The 21,689-nt window shown below is 42.0% G+C and overlaps 1 protein-coding gene across 2 annotated transcripts in view; it reads left to right on the forward strand.

The window, feature by feature from the left end:
- Positions 1-16,242, forward strand: part of DIP2B (disco interacting protein 2 homolog B) — a 220,708-nt gene extending 204,466 nt beyond the window's left edge. For both annotated transcript variants that reach the window (XM_056853964.1, XM_056853968.1), the window contains exons 27-38: positions 1,195-1,316; positions 2,243-2,354; positions 3,749-3,858; positions 4,828-4,958; positions 5,727-5,895; positions 7,400-7,570; positions 8,040-8,101; positions 9,311-9,368; positions 12,971-13,045; positions 13,666-13,843; positions 14,329-14,452; positions 15,935-16,242. In XM_056853964.1, the coding sequence (XP_056709942.1) occupies positions 1,195-1,316; positions 2,243-2,354; positions 3,749-3,858; positions 4,828-4,958; positions 5,727-5,895; positions 7,400-7,570; positions 8,040-8,101; positions 9,311-9,368; positions 12,971-13,045; positions 13,666-13,843; positions 14,329-14,452; positions 15,935-16,187 (1,565 nt within the window). In that variant the 3' untranslated portion in view covers positions 16,188-16,242. The remainder of the gene's footprint in view (positions 1-1,194; positions 1,317-2,242; positions 2,355-3,748; positions 3,859-4,827; positions 4,959-5,726; positions 5,896-7,399; positions 7,571-8,039; positions 8,102-9,310; positions 9,369-12,970; positions 13,046-13,665; positions 13,844-14,328; positions 14,453-15,934) is intronic.
- Positions 16,243-21,689: the final 5,447 nt, after the last annotated feature.

The raw sequence follows: 21,689 nt of genomic DNA on the forward strand, positions 1-21,689 counted from the left end.
CGGGTAACCACTGCCACCACCTGAACATTGTAGAACTTGCCCACTGGGGCAGGGGGCAGGGTCACCCCCATCATTCTTTTCAAACCATAAGGCCTTGCCTTGGTGTCTTCCGCTTACCCCACTTCTGGGCATCACAGGGACAGGATTCTGCCTAGGGTTGCCACTGGGGAAATAGCTGCTTGCCAACTGCCAGCCTTCCTCCCTCCTGCCCGCCCCCCTGTTTTACAATAGCATCTTCCAAGCTGGTGGAGGTCTATGTGGTACAGAGAACTACAGTCAGCATCCAAAGTTAAAAAGTATTTATTAAAAGTAAAATGTTTCCAAGCATGCTTTTAGCACAACAGATTGAGCAAGGGATTCAAAAGTACTGCGAGAAATGCAATTCCTCTGTCCCTCTCTATGCCCTATCAGATGTTGGAATATAGGACAGGCTCTTAAGCTTAGAGTATTATAAGTCTCTACCAAGTTTCCATTACCTGGAAGTCTTCATCAGTGCCTGGGGCCACCACATGGTCAAAATGGCTGCCTCCTCCAGGCCTCAGATGAGCTCTGTCTTCCCTGAGTGTCCCAGCCAAAAGAGAGCTCTCTCCTGGGTCTCAGCAGTTTCAATCCTTATATTTTCCCACCCACTGACCAGGTCAACCTGGGTCAAAGAAGTTTTTCCTGGAGCCTCCAGAAACTTTCTTCCTGGAGCCCCTTCTAGCATTTTTAAACCTCCAAGTCTCTGATCCCTGCTCGGAGAAGGGGGGGTGGGGGCTTGACCCACTTCTTTGTCTCCTGATACCTCCATCTGCATTTCTAAGAAGGTGGCTCAGGTGGGGCCAGGAACTGTTTGCCATGCCTCCCGCCTTCCTCCTGCCCAAGAAGAAAAAATGGTTAAAAGGTTCCCTGTAAACTTCAAGGGGAAAAGAAGCCCATTATTTCACACCCTCCTTGATTTGGATGCACTCAAGTACTCTGACCACCCAACAAGTGACCCGCTTTGACCATCCTTGGTCAACAAATGAATTATTCTGCTTCTACCAGAGATCCTTCATAGCTTGTATTTCCAGCTTGGGTTGTGGGTCAGCTGTTTGGCATCAAATGTCTAAGGAGCTTGCTGCAAAAAAAAAAAGAAAAGAAAAGCAAAAAAAGGCAAATGTCATGTAGGCATTTAGCTTCTTCTTCAAATCTGTGTTGTCTTTGGTCCCTCAGGCATTGAGCTCATTGCAGCATTCTATGGCTGCTTGTATGCTGGCTGCATTCCAGTGACTGTCCGGCCTCCACATGCTCAGAACCTCACTGCCACTTTGCCCACTGTGCGGATGATTGTAGATGTGAGTAGCAGAGAACTGTGAGCAGCTTGTCAATGGATGATTTTGTCCCTGCCCGGTTGTTTCAGTGTAACAGCATAGCTGTTTCTCGGGCATCAGCTTATACAGAATGGGTGTGTTAATAAGCAGGACATTTCACTGTGCAATACTTTCCTGGTCAACATCACAATAAAACATGGTTGAAATATACCAGTGCTGACTAGTAGTGTATGGAACATTAAAGAAAACCAAAACAGGTTTCTTCATACCAGTCATTTGCCTTGATAGCTTCAAGATCTGGCTGCTTGCTTGTCTGTCTTTTCTGCAACAGTGCCACAGCTGGTTGTGAGACCCTTGCTGTGTCCTTCTTCCTAAAACGAGTAGGAAAAATGGTTTCCACTGTAAAGAAGCTGTGCCACTTCTGTGGATGGCGGGGTGAAGGCTGTCATCCTTGTAACAGAGAGCAGCACGTGGCCAAAATACGTTGCAGATTAAAGTATAAACTGAACAATTTAGTAGTTCATGTAAATTTGAAACCTTCACAGTACAAAGCTGGGTGTGCAAGAAAAAAACAATTCACAATAAACGCAACCCTAAATAAACAGTGAAGAGCATGAATTGTGTCTGGAGTGTTCTCATTTCACTCAACCCATGAATTCAGAAGATGGCATTAGGCAAATGCTGTCTTTTGGCCCCGCCCCCTTTGGTAATACTGAGGTGGTAGTGCCGGACTGATCTTGAAGAGTTATGTTAAGATGCTCTGAAATAATGTATGTAAATTACATTAGAGCACTAAGAAAGTATTATGCATGGTCATGGCGGCCGTTTGAGCAACTGGCTCCAGGTTCCTTTGTGTATGAACTCTGAATTTCATATTAGTTTGACATTGTGTTTATTTCATTCTTTCTTGTTCATTTGCTGACAGCAGTCACTTTTTGGATCTGTTATAGGTCAGCAAAGCTGCCTGTATTCTGACCAGTCAGACCTTGATGAGACTGCTGAGATCCAGAGAGGCGGCAACTGCTGTCGATGTGAAAACCTGGCCAACCATTATTGACACAGGTAACAGACGCAACCTTATTACCAAGACTGACTAGTTTTGTAACAGATGTGGCTGGGAACCAGCTGTGACATTTTGTCTGGAAAGCATGATTACTGCCTTGCATTGTGTAGGGTTGTATCCTATGACTCTTGCACAATCTGTTCCTGATGCATGGGTACAACCTTCTTATATGCACTTATGGACTTGTGTCCATTCAGGAACTTAAGCCTATGTACGCATGGGTCAAGTTTGTTGTCACACTTCCCAGAAATGGAAAGCAGCAAAGGACATTCAGGTCATACACTTTTATTTCGAGCAAAAGGGAGAGCATGAAGAAAAACAGAGATATAGTAAAATTTTAAAAGCCAAGCAGTTGACCTGGCAGAGTGTTGGGGGCACCCAGAGGAGGCTGGTGTGTCATCTACTCCTGTGTAAAGATACTGACAGGGCGGAGGGAGGGGTTATTGCTGTCTAAGGGGGAACAAAAGGGAGAATGTAAAATATACTTTTGCCTGTCTGACACAGGGTGGGTGGGGGTGTCATGTGTTCTGAGGTTCCTTAAAGATTTTGGGGGAGAAAGAGTCCTTAGAAAAGACAGTGTGTCCACTCTTGGTTCCCAAGGGTGCCCAAATACAAATTGCTAGACAAAAGGACCCTTTTTATATTATTGGTCCTGTGGACCATTGGGGTTTGAATTTGGGTTGGAAAAACGTCGTTTTCCATAGAGGTACCAGGGGCTGCTGAGAGTCTGGGTGGGTGTGGGTGAACTTAAAACAAATGGGCAAAAAACTACCTGGGACAGTGGTTGGGTTGACATATTTAATGCCCTTCTTTTCTGGGAGACTCAGGATCCCTGCTTTTAGTTAGGGTGAGAATGATTAGTCTAAATCTCCGGGAGTGGAAGTGCAACATTCACAACCATGGGCCAGGTGGCGTTAAAGTAATTACCGGATAGACAACCAAGGTGCAGCCCTTGTCAATAATACTCTAAGGCTCTTCAAGGCTGGGCGCCATTTCTTTTGTATGGTATAGCTAATCTTAACCCTTCCAGTGGCAGAGAATGTACTTTAAAAGGGGGAAGCAGACACTAGTGGCTGCTTTCCCTTGTCCAGTACATTGGAAGGTACAGGACTCTAAGGTCACTCATTCAGGGTGGGGGTGGGGGCTTCCGTGCAAAAGCTCCCTTCTACTAAAGTTGGGTCCTATAACTCCTTTCTTTCAAGTTTTCCTTCAATATCAAAACACCTCCATTGGAGAAAGCTTTTCTCTGTTGAAGGAAGACTTAGTGGAAGAGAGCTATAGGACTGAGCTTATAGTTCCATTGCATTGCAACATCACCTGTTTGCTTTATTCTTTAGAGAAGATCATTTTTCAGCATCACATTAAAAAAACACCTTGCTCTTACCTGTTCCAGATGACTTGCCCAGGAAGCGGCTACCTCAGGTGTACAAGCCACCAACCCCAGAAATGTTGGCATACCTGGATTTCAGTGTTTCCACAACAGGGATGCTTACAGGAGTAAAGGTATGGTAGCATCTCACCTAGCCAACATGCTTAGGAGCCTCCATTTTGTAGGCCAGAATGAGTCTTGGTTTTTGCTTCCAAATGAAAAAGTCCCAGATTGCTTCTAGCCTGTGAATATAAACACTGGCTTTCTTAAAACCACATACTTCCTAATGTCAAGGTGGAAACTCTTTTGATTTAATTTCAACTCGTTGGTTCTGGTCCTACTTTCTGGGCCAACAGAAAACAACTTGGCACCATCCTCCATACGACAGCCCTTCAAGTACTTGAAGATGGTTATCATATCCCCTCTCAGTCTTCTCCTCTTCAGGCTAAACATACCCAGGCTATCCTTGTAGGAGCTTGTGCACAGGAGCAGGAGGGCCTGTGATTAGTTGTGGCATAGGTTGATCTCTTCTCATGCTGGCTTCTTCCTTGCATCACTGGTACTAGCTCTTTTGCCTGAAGAAAACCCATACCTGTGCCTTGGGCAGGGGGTGCATATGAACTGTAGTGTACCATAGAATCACAGTATCTCAGACTATGGACTACACTTGTAAAATAGGCTGCCACTAATCTAAAAAAAAGGACTAAAGATCCTGACATTTGCGGAAGCAACAGTAGTTTAGTGGTTTGAGCACTCGGCTGGGGTGTCGAAGTAGCTGGGATTGGACAGTTTTTCTTGATTGTGCTCCATTGTTCTATGTAGCTGTTGGTACAGAGAAGACAGAAATCCTTGTTTGACCGAGAGGTTGGGAGAGTGGAGATGGCAAAAAGCCTGAGGGTCTTGATAACTGCTGCAAAGAAGACATTACAAATTAAGGATGTGTTCTGGGCTAGCCGTGATATCCAGCAAAGCCATTACATTTTTAAATGCCAACACCACTTACTCTGATGGGTTGTGAAGTGGGCTTAGAGCTGTATTTATCTGGTTCTACCTCTTTTGCTTCTGAGAATCAATGCCCTGACTGTCTGTTTGTCTCTTTCCAGATGTCCCATGCAGCAGTCAGTGCCCTCTGTAGAGCCATAAAGCTTCAATGTGAACTATACTCCACACGGCAGATCGCCATCTGTTTAGATCCCTATTGTGGTCTGGGCTTTGCACTTTGGTGCCTTTGCAGGTCAGAGCCGGGATGTTATTAGAAGAACTGTTGGGCTGTTAAAAGCTAGACCCTGACTGGTTTAAATTAGGACAGCATTGAAGGGAAGGCCTAGAGAGCCATGGTCTGCCTAAGAGCAAGACCAGTTTCATCATTCAGCTAGCTAGCGTTTCCATTTTGCCCTCAGTTGTAAAGATCAGCAGAGGTGTTATGTCTGTACATGTTAAAGCGGCACATGTTTTTTATCTGATGCATCTGCTTCTTTCTCCTTGGGGAAACAGTAATACAAGCTTTGTGCCTTAGTGGTATGATGAATTCATTTTAAATAGAGTTCTTACTCTGAGATCTACATTTTGTGGCTGACGGGCCACCAGTCCATAAATCAGGTGCACTGGTGTACTAGCACACAACTGCTGACCCCTAGGCATAACTGAGATGGAGAGCAAATATGGCTCAGAGGGCTCTGTAGATCCATTTGGTGGGATAAAAAGGCCAGTGAAAATAAAGCATGCAACTGCTGCTTGGTTGGAGCTATTGCACGAGCTCCCAGCTAAGAATGGAGCAGAGCTGGTGACAGTTTTTAACTGCTATTGGATTATGTGATGATTAGATTGCCAGAATGCCTAGAGGCTGCTCAGGCTGCTGACATATATCTCTGTGCAGGGATGAGAGGGGAGGTGAGTCACTGTCATAAAAGCAGGTTTGTAGATTACCTTTAGGCTGCGAAGAATTAGTGAGACCAGTTCCAAGAATTAACGCCTTGCATGTCTGTCTGATGTCTTCTGACAGTGTGTATTCTGGTCACCAGTCCATCTTAATTCCTCCTATGGAGTTGGAATCCAATCTTTTCCTTTGGCTCTCCACTGTTAGCCAGTACAAAATACGGGACACTTTCTGTTCCTATTCAGTCATGGACATGTGTACAAAGGGGCTGGGGAATCAAGTTGATGTATTAAAGGTAAGAAGCGGAGACTTATTTTGTATGTTGCTGGATGGGGAGGGGGGACCAACTTAAAAATACATTTTAATATGCAGGCTGTCAGAATAGAATTGCATTTCCTTGATTTTTATCCTACCTTTCCTATAAGAGGCTTGGAAATTTCCTCTTCAAAAGGAGTTTTGCTTGACTACCTTGAACTGCCTGTTTCCAGTTCATTTTCTGATTCATAGGGCACAAAGCAGTGAGAAATCCTTCTGCACGCACCCATTGAAATGGCGGGCTGGGGGCTGCACAAGAGCTTGGCCATAGGTGTGTGTTTCCTCCTTAGATCCAGCTTAAATGAAACTTAAGGAACTAGCAAGAACTTTTGAACTCCCAGGTATCCAGCTGTGTTTGAAATTCTCTCCCCATCATAATGTCCTGTTCATTTTGATGAGGAATGATTAATTACTCCAAAAGACACTGTATTTTGAATATATTAATTGCAACAGAGCTTTTATTTTTTAGGCTGAAAAACTTTGTATTCAGTTAGAAGCATCCCCCATTCCAGTCTGTTCTGCTGGTGCCAGCATGTTCCTCCAATTGGAGGAGGCTTCCGCTGATGCAACAGGTTCTTCCGCTAGCAGAGAAGTCTTGTGCGTCAGTGGAACATGCCGACATCAGCAGAACAGACTGGTAGGATCCAGTCCATTGATTTTGGAAGCTCTTTTTAACCCACTACGGATGGCTGAGAGGGGAATTTTAAACACAACATCTCAGAAAGTACAAGCAGTGCCACAGAATTCAGGGAGTGGCTTTCTGTTTGAAAGTAATAGATGCTTCTAGCACATTAACTCTGGCATGAGATCTGTTTTGGCCCTTCAGTTCACAAAGCAAACCTACTAAGAGGTGGGGTAGGGGGTGACAAAATCCCAGCAACCAATTATTTGCTTGCTAGCATAACTTCGTGTTATGAAAATCAGCCTGAGGTTCTTTGATGTCAACAAAATTTTTGTTAGTAGAGAGATGAGAAGGATGAGTCACTGGGTCCCATTGTTAGAATTCTTTCTTTAGCTGGGTCAGTGTGACCAGATTAATATCTTGCTGTTCACACAAACATATATATATATTGTCTTAATGATTACTCAACAGCCCTGGTGTACGTACTGATCTGACTTTTTGGATGCACTCTTTGTCCTTTTGACTTTTTACAATATTTCCTTCGTCAGAAAGGGCTGATAACACTTTCGTCTTTCAGTAAGGACCCCAAGTACTATAGATAATACAGAAAGATGACTGATACTTTTGTCCCTGTTTGGCCATGTGCAATCATGGATGCTAAACTGGTATGGTCATGCCCATGATACCGTAAGTGAATAGGGGAAATCCTAGGATCATGAAATACCTAGTAGTGCTTTGCAAGGCAAAGTAGTGCTCCTTGAGCCATAAGCCTGAATGGAAGATTGTCCAACATTCTCTTTGCTGGTCTATTGAAATGTGAGTCATTTTCCTCCCAACATGTTTGATTTCTGTGCATTGGCAGTCAAGAGGCATTAATCTGTCAGGTGTCCGGACCTGCGTAGTGGTGGCAGAGGAGCGTCCAAGGGTGGCTCTTACTCACTCCTTCTCCAAGCTCTTCAAAGACATTGGCTTGTCATCTCGTGCAGTTAGCACCACCTTTGGATCAAGAGTCAACGTAGCAATATGTTTACAGGTAACAAAAAAGCCTTATTGATCTTATTGGGCTTCAAATGTGTCCCCAACCTATTCTGAACCTGCACACGCAGCTAATGTTATGACCTTGAAGGTTTTTGAATGCTGAATGTTTACCCCTTCCTCATTCCAACCTTCCTCTGTTTTCCATGCCACAAGAAACCTCTTCAGATACAGTTATGAGGAAGGTCCCTCTTGTTTGTGCTCCTGTGGACTGAGAAAAAGAAAATGGTGTTCCTAGCCTGGCATGGTGGAAATTCTCCCAGGAAATTCTCCCATAAGCATCCTTGCCATTGCAACAGAAATCATCCCATTAATATGTGCCTTTGCAGGAGCTGTGTGATCTGTGTCACTGAGCACTTGATAACCTAGCTCGCATTTCCCTCCCTCAAGGCCTTTAATTACCTACCACTTATCTCAGTAGAAGCAAAGAATATACATATTTTAAAATGTCTGTTTAATGTTTTTAGGGAACCTCAGGGCCTGATCCCACCACAGTATATGTAGATCTGAAATCCTTAAGACATGACAGGTATGACTGTTTGTATTGCTGTTTATTTATCTTTGCTGATTGAAGTCTGTGAACAAACTATGTTGGCATCTATCCAACCATGCAGCTCCAAAAAGGGCATTTAAGTCTTCAGAAGAGGGAGTGGCAAAGTCCACTGATTGCCTGCATCAAGTGCACCCTCCACTGTGCTTGAGGTCCACATAGCTCCACCCAGAACAAAGTGGGGAGGAGCTTTGTAGACTGGAGGGAGGGGAGAGTCCTGCAAGGTCTGCAGATCATTGGATATGTACATAATTTATTCACAACAATTTGATTAATTTGCCAAAGTCTAACTGGCGTGGTCAGCAAATATGTAGCTTCTTTTACAATTATATCATGTTTAGTGTGATGTTAAGTGGTGTCTGGGAGACCTGGGGTCTGAAAAAGCATGGGTAGGACATGTCACAGAGCTGGAAGGACAAGCTAAATTCCTTCACAGACGTTTGCTGCTATTGTAGCATTCTCCTCCTCTAGCCAAGCAATTACCTGATCCTATATTCCTGGCAGCTACATAGGCCTTAGTATTTAACATCACAAATGGAAGAATCTGCTCCTCCCTTGCCAAAGAACTATAACTATTGTCCAATAGTACAGACAAACAAAAAGAACCAGTGAAGTTTCTTTGTCTTTGCACAATCCAGGGTATCCTGATGGTTGTTTACAAGAGAGCCAGATGTCCAGTAGCACCTTAAAGACAAACAAAATTTGTGGCAGGGTATAAGCTTTTGTGAGTTACAGCTCACTTCTTCAGACTCATGAAAGCTCATACCCTGCCAGAAATGTTGTTCGTCTTTAAGATACTACTGGCTTTTCCTCTTTTCTGCTGCCACAGACAGACTAACACTGCTACCCATCATGATCTGTCTCCACAAGAGAGCCAATTATAGTATTTTACCAATTTGTCATTTTTCATTTACTAGCCGAAGGACTGTGCAGAAATGCCTCTTGCTGGTTGAACTCTTGAATAGTCAATTTCATGGCTCTCTCTCTCTTTCTTTCTCTCTCTCATTTTTTTTGAAAGAAGCAGAATTTAACCTGAGCTGAAGGAACCATTTCAACTTTAAAAAATTAACTGAAATATAGCTGTTCAGATGGTTCAGAATATTGGATTTTAAAATCTTTTAATATTCATTCTGAAGGCACAAGTACTTCCTTTGTTTTATTTTTCATAATATGTGCTTCTTTCTCCAGAGTCCGGCTAGTTGAAAGAGGTGCTCCCCAGAGCCTGCTGCTTTCTGAGTCTGGCAAGGTAAGGTTACATCTGTTTGTGAAATGTCTAGTGTACAACCAGACAACCTTCTGTTATTGAGAAGAAGCAAGACCAGCAGCAGAAACTGGAATTATTGGTCATCTTCTTGGGGACTTTGCATCTCTGTCAGTGACAATAGACTGGAATGACTAAATTAATTTACGGCAAGAGCCAGAATAAAATGACCAGATACAAATTGACTGGTGACATTGCTACCCCACACCTGGGCCATCCTGTTTCTCTTGATGTATATAGCAGGTAGCAGTTCCTTTTCTCTCCCTCCCCAATATCAAAGGGAGGAGAAGCTGTACATGCATCAGAGGGAGAGCCCAGTTCTGCCGTTGCTCCTGCCACTGCTACTGCCTCTAGAAAGATGAGAAAACAATGCTGGCTGTTTACCCAGACGGAGCCACTGGTTGCTTGCTTTATCTGTCCACCATTGGGGGCACCTGGAGGGGAGGGAGTGCAGCAGAGAACAGCTCCTGGAAGACCAGCAATTAGCACCAGTAGGGCTAAAGGGGGTGCAAAACAGCAATGCTTTGTTGCTTCCCCGGGTACCATTCCCACAGGAGAGGCATTTGCTCTCCTCTGGGGTGACTTTACATTTTCCTGTAGGAGAGTCTCCCAAGGAAGCAGAGGGGCATAGCTTTCACTTTGCTTTGAGCCTTGTCTGCTGGAAATGTGAAAGAGTGTTTGCTGCTGGAGTGTGAAGGAGCCACATGATGCTCTATCCTTGAGGGAGAGACTGTGCGTGTGTGCTTGAGCTAGAAGCCCCCCCTCCCAGGTCATCTTGCTGCCCTCCCCCCCCAAAAAAAAAAAACTTGGAGCTGGCCCTGATGAGAATGTAAGAGGACAGCTTGATTAATTCAGGCTGTAATGTTGTGGAGCAGCTAAACAGATGGCTCTTTGTGACAACTGCAGAGCTATTTCACATGCTATAGTTTAAAACCGAAACTCATGGCTACTTGACACATTATGTTTTTAGGTACACACCTAAGGATATTTTTAAATATATCAGTGAGAACAACACATATTTAGAAACACAGGCATTATTCAGGGATTACTCATAAAAAAACCCAAACACAACTCCTTATTGACTCTATACTTCATGGCAAAGCTGGGTTGACTGTTACAGAGTGTGTGGGATAGCTGTTACAGTAACACAACCCCGTGTGTAGTGTTTCTAAGTAGATCTTGTGTACGTACTTGTACTTTAGTCCGTTAGTCTCAGAGATGAATGCTAGTTGTCAGTATATCTTTATTTAATATGCAGGCACACAAAGCTCATAAGAAATCGATGTATTATTGTGGAAGTTTATTGAGGTAAATTGAAACCCATGAAACTAGAGTTGTGAAAAAAATCCAGTAAATTTTGGGTTTGGATTTATTGGGCCCGATTTTTTTCGGTAAACCCAAAATAGGCCTAATACCCATACATATTCGGCTTATTTCCGGGTTTACCAGAAACATTCGGGCCCATTTATGGGGGATGAAGCGGGTCAATGCTTTTCAGTCCTATGCTCTTAGAATGGACCCCTTCATGAGAAGAAGTATTTATCTTATTCAGTTAAACACATACTAGACAGGACTCAATGCTTCTTACCAAAGTAAGTTTTCTCTTGAAGTGCTCCAATAAATTATGAAAAGGATGTGAATGTATATACAGTTTATTTTACATAATATATATGCATGTAAATGGTTACAAAATTCTAAAACATGTTATAAAGTTCAGACATTATGAGTCTTAAACATGTTCATGTATGCAAGCAATCTTAAACAATTTCTATTCCTCTATATGAGAGTTCAAACCTTAAACCAGTAACAATATTTCATTCAGGAAATATAAGTTATAGAAAGTTTGTAAAATATGGTTCGTGCAATGAATAAGATCTGATTTAGTTAAAAGCATCTTAATTCAAAGTACCTAGAACATCATAGAACATAAGACATACTTCACCTAGTCATGTCATTTGCAAACCTCCCCAGCACGGCAGGGCCTAGAGAGATCTGAAAAGTTCCCAATTCATGTTAAGGATAATTAAACCTTTTTGGTCCTCTATGTGTTATTTTAGAATTTAAATATCTTTGGTGTATGCAAAAGTTAGAGAAATCTCTGGTTCCATGAGTTTATGTAAGAGCTGAAGTCATGAGCCCTTAAAGCATATTTTCAGTCCATGCAAGGACCAAGTTCATGAAACCATAGAAAAATCTCTAAATATTTTTAGCCTATGAAAGGCCTCTGATCTATGTTAAGATCAGGGAGATCTATATGTATGTGCATGCCATCTTTAGCTGTGTCAGAACTAGAAAGCTATGCAAAGCTTAAAGCCATGTGTTTGTCAGAGTTCTGTGTAAGAACTGAGATCAGAGTTCTATCTGTTCATTAGAGAGATCTCTGACTCATGCTCAGAGAATGTTCAGAGGTCTCTCTGTTAGCTAGAGAAATCTCTGACGCATGCTCACAGGATCAGCTCCTGGTCTTCAGCTCTTTGAAGGGCTGGAGAGACCTGTGTGAAGGAAGTTATAGGTTTTACAATCTCCATGTCTGTCATGACTGGGGGGCCTATACAAGGCTAGATAGATCTTAGTGAGAACCCATTAATCCTTGCTAGAACAAATGAGTTCTCAGTGTTTCCATATTAAATATGGCAAGATCTAAACTCTTAGACTCCACACAAAGGTTGATGGATTCTAAGAGTCTCCATATTATTCATAAGATGGATAAGTCTGCAGGCATTCAGTTCAGTTCTTTTCAAGATAGCCCTTGCTAGGACTGGATATCTGAACTGAATGCCTGCAGACTTACCCATCTTATGAATAAGATGGAGACTCTTAGAATCCATCAACCTTTGTGTGGAGTCTAAGTTTAGATCTTGCCATATTTAATATGGAAATTTTAAATGTACTTACATTTTAGACTTGTAAGTAATGGCTGCCTGTCTACTTCCTTCCCCATGGTCGATTGCAAAGTTTCAGTCAATCATGGGAAATTGAGTTTTCCCGTGCTTGTAATGGCTGCTTCCTCCCTCCCTTAAGAGTCATAAGAAAACTCAATTTCCCATGATTGACTGCAACCTTGCAATCAACCATGAGAAAGGAAGCAAATGGGCAAGTCTAAAATTACTGACAAGTCTAAAATGTAAGTATTTTTAAAATTCTCGTAGGGGGGGCATTTTTGGAGGTAGAGCCCCCAAATTCTCAGCATATCTTGAAGGGACTCTCCTTGCATGACCCCCGAAGTTTGGTGAAGATTGGGTAAGGGGTCTGGATTTTATGGGGTCTCGAAGGGGTCACCCCCCCTCCATAGAGAAGCATTGCTCATAATAATTATTCGGCTTTTCTGGGAAATGCCTATTCGGCTTGGCTGATTCCCACGGTGTGATTTTTTCCAGTAAACCCAAGCCGAAAATAAGCCAAAATGGCTATTTTCAGCTTTATTTTCGGCTCAGGTTTGCTGATATGCACAAGCCTACATGAAACCAGATTTGACAGATATAAATGATGTCTTACTATTAAAATGCCTAATGTTTGTATTGGGTTTGGTTTATATTGGGTTTACCAGCATAAGAATGGTCTTTCAGTTCTACTGCTTCCTCTTTTAGATACTGCCTGGGGTCAAAGTGATCATTGTCAATCCTGAGACCAAAGGACCTGTTGGGGATTCTCACCTTGGAGAGGTACGTGTTACTATTGCTTCTGTTTTGCGTGTGTGGGTCTGGCTTAGACCAGTCTTGCACAGTTGCCGTTTGTTTCAGAAAGTCCTACACTGGAGGACTTCTCAGTGACTGTGCCTGATTATTTCACTGTTTGGATGCTGGAAAGATTTCCACAGCAGTTCTGATGGTCCATTCCACATGTTAATGCAACTGATGTCCAGGCAACAGACATCTGTTCACCTGGAGAAAATGGCTGCTTTGGAAGGTGGACTCTATGGCATTTATACCCCATCTAAGCCCCTCCACTCCCCAAACCCCACCCTCCTCAGGCTCCACCCCCAAAAGCTCCAGATATTTCCCAACTCAGAGCTGGCAACCCTACATGTAGGGTACCAAGTGAATACAGTTTAGAAAAATGCATCCATTCTGAATGAAGATGCTCTTAAAGGTTGCACCTTTTTTGTACTGTTGTCAAGTTAGAATTCTAAACAATATGTCTGGTTTACATGTATTCAACATTAAGCTTTTTCCCTTTCACTTAAGCATTTTTTATTGCTAGAGGCCCATGATTGGTCTTGTCACTTAACAGCAGGAAACGGTTGGATTGCTAATCTAAATCCAGTGTTTTATCACCTTCACAGATCTGGGTGAATAGCCCCCACACTGCCAGTGGTTACTACACTATATATGATAATGAAACCCTCCAAGCAGATCATTTCAATACCCGCTTGAGCTTTGGTGATGCTGCCCATACTCTGTGGGCACGAACAGGTTACCTCGGCTTTGTACGCCGAACGGAACTCACAGCTGCCACTGGAGGTAAGACAAAACATGCCTTTTCCTTTCCGTAGGGAGGGTTTGTAACATCTGATAAGGATGTTAAGTGTGCAGATAACTTCAGGACAAAACTATGAACTGAGCGCATTGTAATGATGTGTGCTGCTTTGAAGTGGGGCACAAATATTTTAATAAATGATTTGCTTCTTTCTGGACTAAAGAGGCAGTAAGCATGGACCATTTTTTAGATTCCAGAGTGAATTGAAGGAGTGGTACTCAATATAACAAAACAATGTGATAAAAGACATTTAGTTACTTTCCTGTTCAGGAATTTTAGAGACAAACTTCTATGGCAATAATGGATTAATTCCTTGGTAATGTGTCTGATTAAAAAAGAGAGAGAGTGAATCTGCTTTCTTTTATATTAATTGAGCTTTCAGAACAAGCACATTTCTGCTTCCGTCGCTGCTGTTTACGAACTCCAGTTTGAAGAATTTGTAACTGTAACTTTTAATTTTCCTCTCCAGAACGCCATGATGCACTGTATGTCGTAGGGGCACTGGATGAAACTCTGGAACTACGAGGGCTGCGTTATCATCCAATTGACATTGAGACCTCCGTTTCTCGGACACACAGAAGCATTGCTGAATGGTATGGAAACTATGAAATGTATTATGTTCCCTTTGCAGTGGAACCATGGCAGTGCTAAGCTAAAGTGCTAGCACTCAAAACAGGGTAGTAGCTCTTAGTTGCATGAGCAAAGTAATCTAGCTGTTGGTTTTTTTCATCTGCATGCATGTTAAAACCATTTTACATATTATACAGTGACAACCTATATTTGCAGCCGAGTCAATAAAGAGCAACAGTTATTTCTGGCTTTCACAAGCACACATGAATTAATATACATGCGTTTAAACAGCTGTTAGTCACATTCATACTTTATCATTTTAGATGTATATTTAAGACATTTTATGTGTTAAGTGGCCCTCAGATTTGAAATTAAGTCCACCAAATGAGGCCTCTGATCCTGATTCATCATAAATGCCTGAAGCTTGGATCTCAGGGTGCAAACAAAACTAACAATCTGGAAACCAGTCTTATTCATATTAAAGGTAGGATTGAGAAATGACAATACGTGATTCATAAATATCATTCCATTAAGAAAGAGTATTATTGGAGACTTAAAGAGCTTGAGTTAGGAATAAGCTTGCCAAGATCCACTTTCTAAACATTACAAAGTCACAGATTCTAGTGTCACAGATTCTAGTGCAGTGCGTTGGCACCACCCACAGATGGAAATACCGTATGCAGCCATCTAAGGATGGGAAACCTTATGCAAAATCTGGCCTACCTCCCTTTGCATTTGGCCCCTTGTTTCCTCTCCTCTAGCACCTATCTTTTGAATTCCACCTCTTCTTTTTGGACTCGTCCCAACAACACAGGTTATGTTCCAATGAGTATTTCTAAGATAATGTGGGCAGGACCTGCCTTAAGGATAGGAGGCAGATGGCAAATGCAAGCAATTCTGTGCATTTCCCAGTACACTATTCCAACACTGTATGCTTAGTCAGCTTCAGGAAACAGGAGCAGCAAACCGAGTGCAGAACCCATCACTCTTCATGCTTCTCTAGGAAGGCGATGGTAGTGCACACCTCCACTCCAAGCACTCCCCAATCAGTAGAGCTGATGGAGTGGCTGGGAGGATGCATAGATCTGTATATATAAGAGAAGAATGTGCATGAATTCCCCAGGGCTGTACTAGACACTATAAGCTAATTCTTCTGTTCCACATGTTCTTGCTGCTCCCCTTGTGGCTCTGTCACATGACACTGTCCTAACATTTGACTCTGTGGAATCATTGGGGGGAGGGGCAATGAATGGGCGCAACTTGCATGGGAAGGAACCACATGATCAGCCCTTCCCTTATGGATACCCAAGTTCAAATATTATCAGAGTGTCATGGGAAGTAGTAAAAACCTGGGCATATATCACAGAGGACAGCATACATAGGCTCTATATAATAATCTTAAGAGAGTTTGGCTGTGGCATTTGCTTCATAACTTCTTATAGTGATTACCTAGCTAATGTTGTATAAAGTAAAGGTGTCTAATCACTATCAATCTTTTCTCTCAGTGCTGTCTTCACATGGACCAACTTACTCGTGGTGGTTGTGGAGCTATGTGGTTGTGAGCAAGAGGCCCTCGATCTGGTTCCCCTGGTTACCAATGTGGTTCTGGAAGAACATTATCTGATTGTGGGAGTTGTGGTGGTGGTTGATCCCGGGGTGATTCCCATCAATTCCAGAGGAGAGAAGCAACGCATGCATCTCCGTGACAGCTTCTTGGCTGACCAGCTGGACCCCATCTATGTAGCATATAACATGTAATTTTGGGGGTGCAGGTCACAGCGCTGATTAAGGACTTCACAGGGACCAGGGACAGCTATGGAAACAAAGCAAAAGCTGGTTGAAAAACTAGCAAAGATTGTTGTGAAGCTGGACTGTGCTATCCTGTTCCTTTCCACTGTCACTTCCTGGATCATAAGCAAGGCAGACTGAAGAGATGGCAGCTTGGCGAAGAAAGTTTGTATTGGTATTGCAGGACATTAGCTTTATACAGTGGAAAATTTGACCTGCATGAGAAAACAATGCATAACTAAGGCCTTTACTGTAGTGTTAAACCTTTTTTCACCCGTTGTATATATTTATATTTTTTCTAATACTGTTTTAGGAGTCCATGGGGGGTGTTATTAAGATAACAAACTGTTAAGAAAAAGGTCACACAAATCCTGCTCATTCCCCAGCAAACAGTGTGCTTTGCAGCTGTGCATTAGCTTCATTCTGTAATGTACCGTTAATATGGGATCACACCACGTACTTAAAATTGTGCCATGACGAAATCCAATAACCCACTGAATGGAAGAATTACTTATTCATATAGATATTTCTTAAATTTTAAAAAAGGATTTTGCCTATATTTTAAATATGTAAATATTAATATGCATAATTCATTTATTTAGAAGATTCGCTCAAATGATGGTGACGTGTGGTAAATACCATTTAAGGGCTTGATTAAAGCCCTCAAACAATTTTTTTTAAAGTTTTTGTTAGGCAACTAATGTAAGAAATGCAGAACTTAAAATAGGTTGTCCACTCTGTTTTGTTTTATTGCTGGCCAGAGTATGTCATAGCATGTAGAAGCCTTTATTTTCAATGCACATGTTTCTAAAAGAGGCAGAAATCCATACGCTTTAAAGGCATTATCAAAATAACAAAGGAAAACCAGCTGCAACTCTGGAATGTTTAATGTAATCTGCACAGCCTCTGCTTACTCCTGTCATAGAATGGTGTGTAGGCAGGACTCCATTTAACCAGAACCACTCAGTTCATTTGTCTGAGTCAGGATTCCCTGCTTATTTTTCCTGTCATGATTCTTTGTGCCCACTAACTGATGCAAATGCACAGAGACTTTAATTTAAACTGGAAAAAAGTCCTGCAGTTTCCTTGATGCCTTCCCTAGTTTCTGGGTGGAACTTGTTACTACAAAGTGAGAACAGTTACAGAATGCCTTCAGAGCAGGGCCAGCGCAATTCTGTTGAAAGTGTGGGGAAATACCTCTCCAGATGTGGTTAAAAAGCAGCCAATTAGGTTCCAGTCTTCAAAATACTGATGGGGAAAGAAAAAGAGCAGATGCCTTAAAATGTGTTGAAACAACTGTTGTCTGGAAATGGTTTGTAGCCTCCTGTCCCCATTGGGCTTTGGAGGTGAAAGAAGATTTCATCCTTTTGTTTAGATCACTTCCCTTCCCTCTCCTTACTGTACCTTTAGAATTTTTTTCTCTCCCTTCCCTTTACATTGTTTAAGAAAACACTGAAAGTTGATGCCAGAAATGGTAACAATTCTACTTGGGCCATTTGTGGTCTATTGTGTAAATAGTTAGGATATTTTAATAATATCTGTTTACACCCACCCTGTAACAAAGTCAATGTTTTTAGACATTTTTAAAAGAGAGATAAATATAAACTTGGATTAAATCCCAAACTACAGCAGCTATATGAAATGCAGTGCCGACAGCTTCCCCTTAAACAAATTCCATATGTATACTTGAAAACTTTTCTGTACAAACTTTCAAACAGGTTTTTTTTTAATGGCCTGACATTAAAAAATGGAAAATGTTTGAATATGTTAGCAAATATATTTAAGGTTATCTTCTTTGGCCATACATAACTGATGAAATATATCCTGAAACAAAGAGTTACAGCAAAACTAGAATGGATGGAGGGAGGTGCCGTTGCTTTGAACTGTTGAACTATTAACTACTGGTTCTTTTAGAGGGGGGGTTGACTATTTTGTATTATCAGTATTTCCATAGTGCAGTGCTGCTACCTAGGTGAAACCCCTTCCATCCTGATAGTTTTAAGGCATCATCTGCACTGATCAGGAAAACAAAATATAGCAGTTGCTGGAATTCAGCATGTGAGGAGAATAGTACCAAGAGCTTCAGCATATAAATGTCCTGAGCACTCAGCCCTGATTTTTAACTGCAATTTTGGCTATTATCAGATTTTTATAATAAACCACTTTAACATCTTTCTACTGAATGGAACATGAATGTGCTTCTTGGCCAAAATGTGGGGTGTTTCCCCACCTCTGTGACACCTTCCTTACCCTGCACCCCTTTACACATCTCCCCAGATGTAGTCTGACAGAAGTTCTTGTGTGTAAGTCACAGAGACTTCCCAGAATGACATTTGTGACTTTTCAGTCTGGAAGACTTGTGTTCTATTATTTGGGGTGGGGGATGCTACTGAATACAACCCCCCTCCCCGTGACTCATTTTAAATCATGACTTGCCTTCCCAGGTTAGTGTGTGACTTTGAATGCAGAGTATTATCTTTCCAGAAGCCTTCGGGATTAATACGCTGGGGATTTCAGTTGTACTCTGAGCTTGGGACCTCCTCAGTGCTGCACAATTGTTTGCCTTCAGGTAGCTTACACAAAATGGCTGAGATTCCAAAGGAATGACTGTGAAATCGGTGTCATTTTTTTCCTTGACCTATGATGCTGATTTGCTCTATGTGGTTTTGGGTATGTTGCTTCATGTTCTCCATCAGCATATATTGCAGCTTTTGAATTGAATTCAGGGAAGGTGTGTAGGTTTTGCTATGGGACCTGTCTGGAGTTAGCTGGTCCTTCCATTTCCCACATAACCAATCAGATTGATGGTTGTTTTAATGAATCCAAAGGGGCAGAGTCAGTTCTCAAGCCCAGTTTTTGGGAGGGATTTATGTATTGGCTCAGGTGGTGCTGAACCTAAGTGTACTAGATTTTCAAGAGTGTGTATTGTTATGAAGCAGTTGGGAGCATCTGTTAGCCTGTGAATCCATTTACCATGAACATGCAACAAAGTTGTCTTTTATATCTTATTTTCACAGAATTTCCACTCTTGTTCAGTATGTTTACTATTGTACCTATTACACCAGCCCTGTTCGTTTACTGATTTTAGTAAACTGTATAGTCAAGAATGATGGGTCATGCTTTACTATGCTGAAGATGTGGTTGTAAAAAACAATATATACATTTATTTAGCCCTGAAGGTATTCCCCCCCTTTGTTGTCAATACGTTTACCATTGTCAGATTCAAATTACAGCACTGTAATTATGTATAAAGTTTTTTTTATTTATTTGAAATTATGTTTTAGTTATACTTTTTTTAAAAATTTAACATCTGGCTGGACAGTGTTCCATTAACACATTGATTGTGTCTCCTTTGTCTTGTGTTAATAAATAATTATGCTTGACTGTTTCCTTAGTTCTTCATCCCTTTTCCCAAGGGGGGGAAAGGTAATAATCTCCCAGAGCTGGAGAATATATGGGTTTTGATAGTGTTGTTTTTTTCCAGATCCACTATCCTGATGCTAAAGGAACAGATCTCTTCCCAAAGGTCCATTTATTAATTTTTGCAATTTATACTCCGCCCTCCCCCCTGGCGAGGCTGGATTCAGGGTGGATTCCAACATACTAGAATCCATCAATAATATACAATCTATAATAGTTAAATCCTGAACCGTGACTGTGAGTGACCCACTCTATTATGAAGAAAATCTTGTGCAAAGATCACAACAAATTAATCCTGCTCTAAATGCTAGGAAGCTCTCAATTCACACACCTTTGATGAAGTACCAAGAGTAAGCTTTGAAAGTGTTTCTAGTGGTTATTTCCATCTTTAGTCTTTCAAAGTCAGGGCCTCTGTCTGTGCCTTCTGTATGGGATGCCAGGGCCTGGTTCTGTAGCTCACCAGAGGTGTGTTTCTTGTAATCACCTAAGTAACCTGGGGAGGTACATATCTGGTGCTGTTTAAGCACTGAGGTCCTACCTGTTAGATCTGGTAGGTTATGGTTTCTTTTAAGGCAATCCGTTGTAGAAGTCCATTTTAAAATCTACCATTTTTCAGCTACCTTAGGTATCATAGGCTAGTACGATCAGCCATTAGATAATGTTGCTGCTCAGGGAACTACTGACCTCCCTTCAGGGGAATTATCATTTCTGTAGTTCTGGGAGGGAAGCAATGACCCCTTTGGAGGTCACATGTAAGGCCTTTGCAAAATATTGTAAGACATAATTTCTTCACAGACCAAAGCATTTGTCAAAGGATTTGTTTGTGTAGAATCTAACTTAGTGTGAGCCCTTGCCCCGTGACAATCCCATAAACAACATCCACAGACGAATAGTCCAAAAGAGAGTTGATTTATTGGAACATCTACAGGTTAACAGCAGCTGATATTCAAGCTGGCACTAATGAGAACTAAGAGCATGATACAGGGTATATATGAAATCAAAAGCATTGGATGCCATGAGAACCCCCCTCCCCTTGAGGTAAGATTCACACAGAGTCCAGAGTCAAAACACAAGTTGGCAGTTGCTACAGTTGACCTTGGCCAGCACCTGCAGTAAGCATAAACATCTTTGGTCAGACCTCGCCTGGCATTTCCTGTACAGGCTAGGCCTGACACTTAGTAGTCTAGGTAGCTGAAACCATTTAAGCAGAACTTGTATCAATTATGTAGCTACCAGCCTCAATAACTGTTCAATAACTGGATTGATAGACCCGTTGTAATTACATTCTAACTGTAAAGCAGACTCTGGAAAATTGTTTCTAACCCCCCCCACCCCCCCAAAAAAAACAATAGCACTCAAAACCAGTCAATAAGGTTAGTTTAAAATTTAGAGAGAGCATTCTTCCTCCACCCCACCCCCCATGCTGGAGTCTTTAAATCAGTGGTTCTCAAAGGGTGTGTGTGACGGACTAACCGTTAATGTCTGTCAGTGACTGTATGTGAGAGGGGCATACAGGGAGAAGGGTGGCGCTTAGGGGAGGAGAGACTGAGCCTCTGGGAAAAAAAGGGTTTTTTTAAACTCTGGGTTCCGGTGTGTTGGGCTGTGCCTAGTATGATGGGGGGCGGGGAACTGAAGGGTGATGAAAGAGAATTTAGGGGAGAGGTCCCTACTCTAGTCACAGGAGGGAGGAATAGTCTCTGAGGAAAGAGGTATTCCTGGCCCAATTGTTGTGAGAGAATTACTTTAAGCATTGTGAAGTAATACCACAGAGAGAAAAGGGAGATGGGAGAATTTCCATACTTCCTAGTTTTAGGCACCAGAGTATACCCATGAAACCCCTATGGCAGGACATCTAGACATAAACAAGACTCATGATAGACTGCAAGCCAGATTTTATTGGCCAAATATGGGGAAGGATATACATGACTTTTGCAAGGCCTGTCCAGCATGCCAGATAGTAGGCAAGCCATGGGATAAACTGAAGGGAACTTTGCAACCTATTCCACTAGTGGCTAAACCATTTTCCAGAATTGTCGTGGACATTTCAAGAGC

The sequence above is a fragment of the Euleptes europaea genome, chromosome 1 (genome assembly GCF_029931775.1).
Source record: "Euleptes europaea isolate rEulEur1 chromosome 1, rEulEur1.hap1, whole genome shotgun sequence".
Taxonomy (NCBI): domain Eukaryota; kingdom Metazoa; phylum Chordata; class Lepidosauria; order Squamata; family Sphaerodactylidae; genus Euleptes; species Euleptes europaea.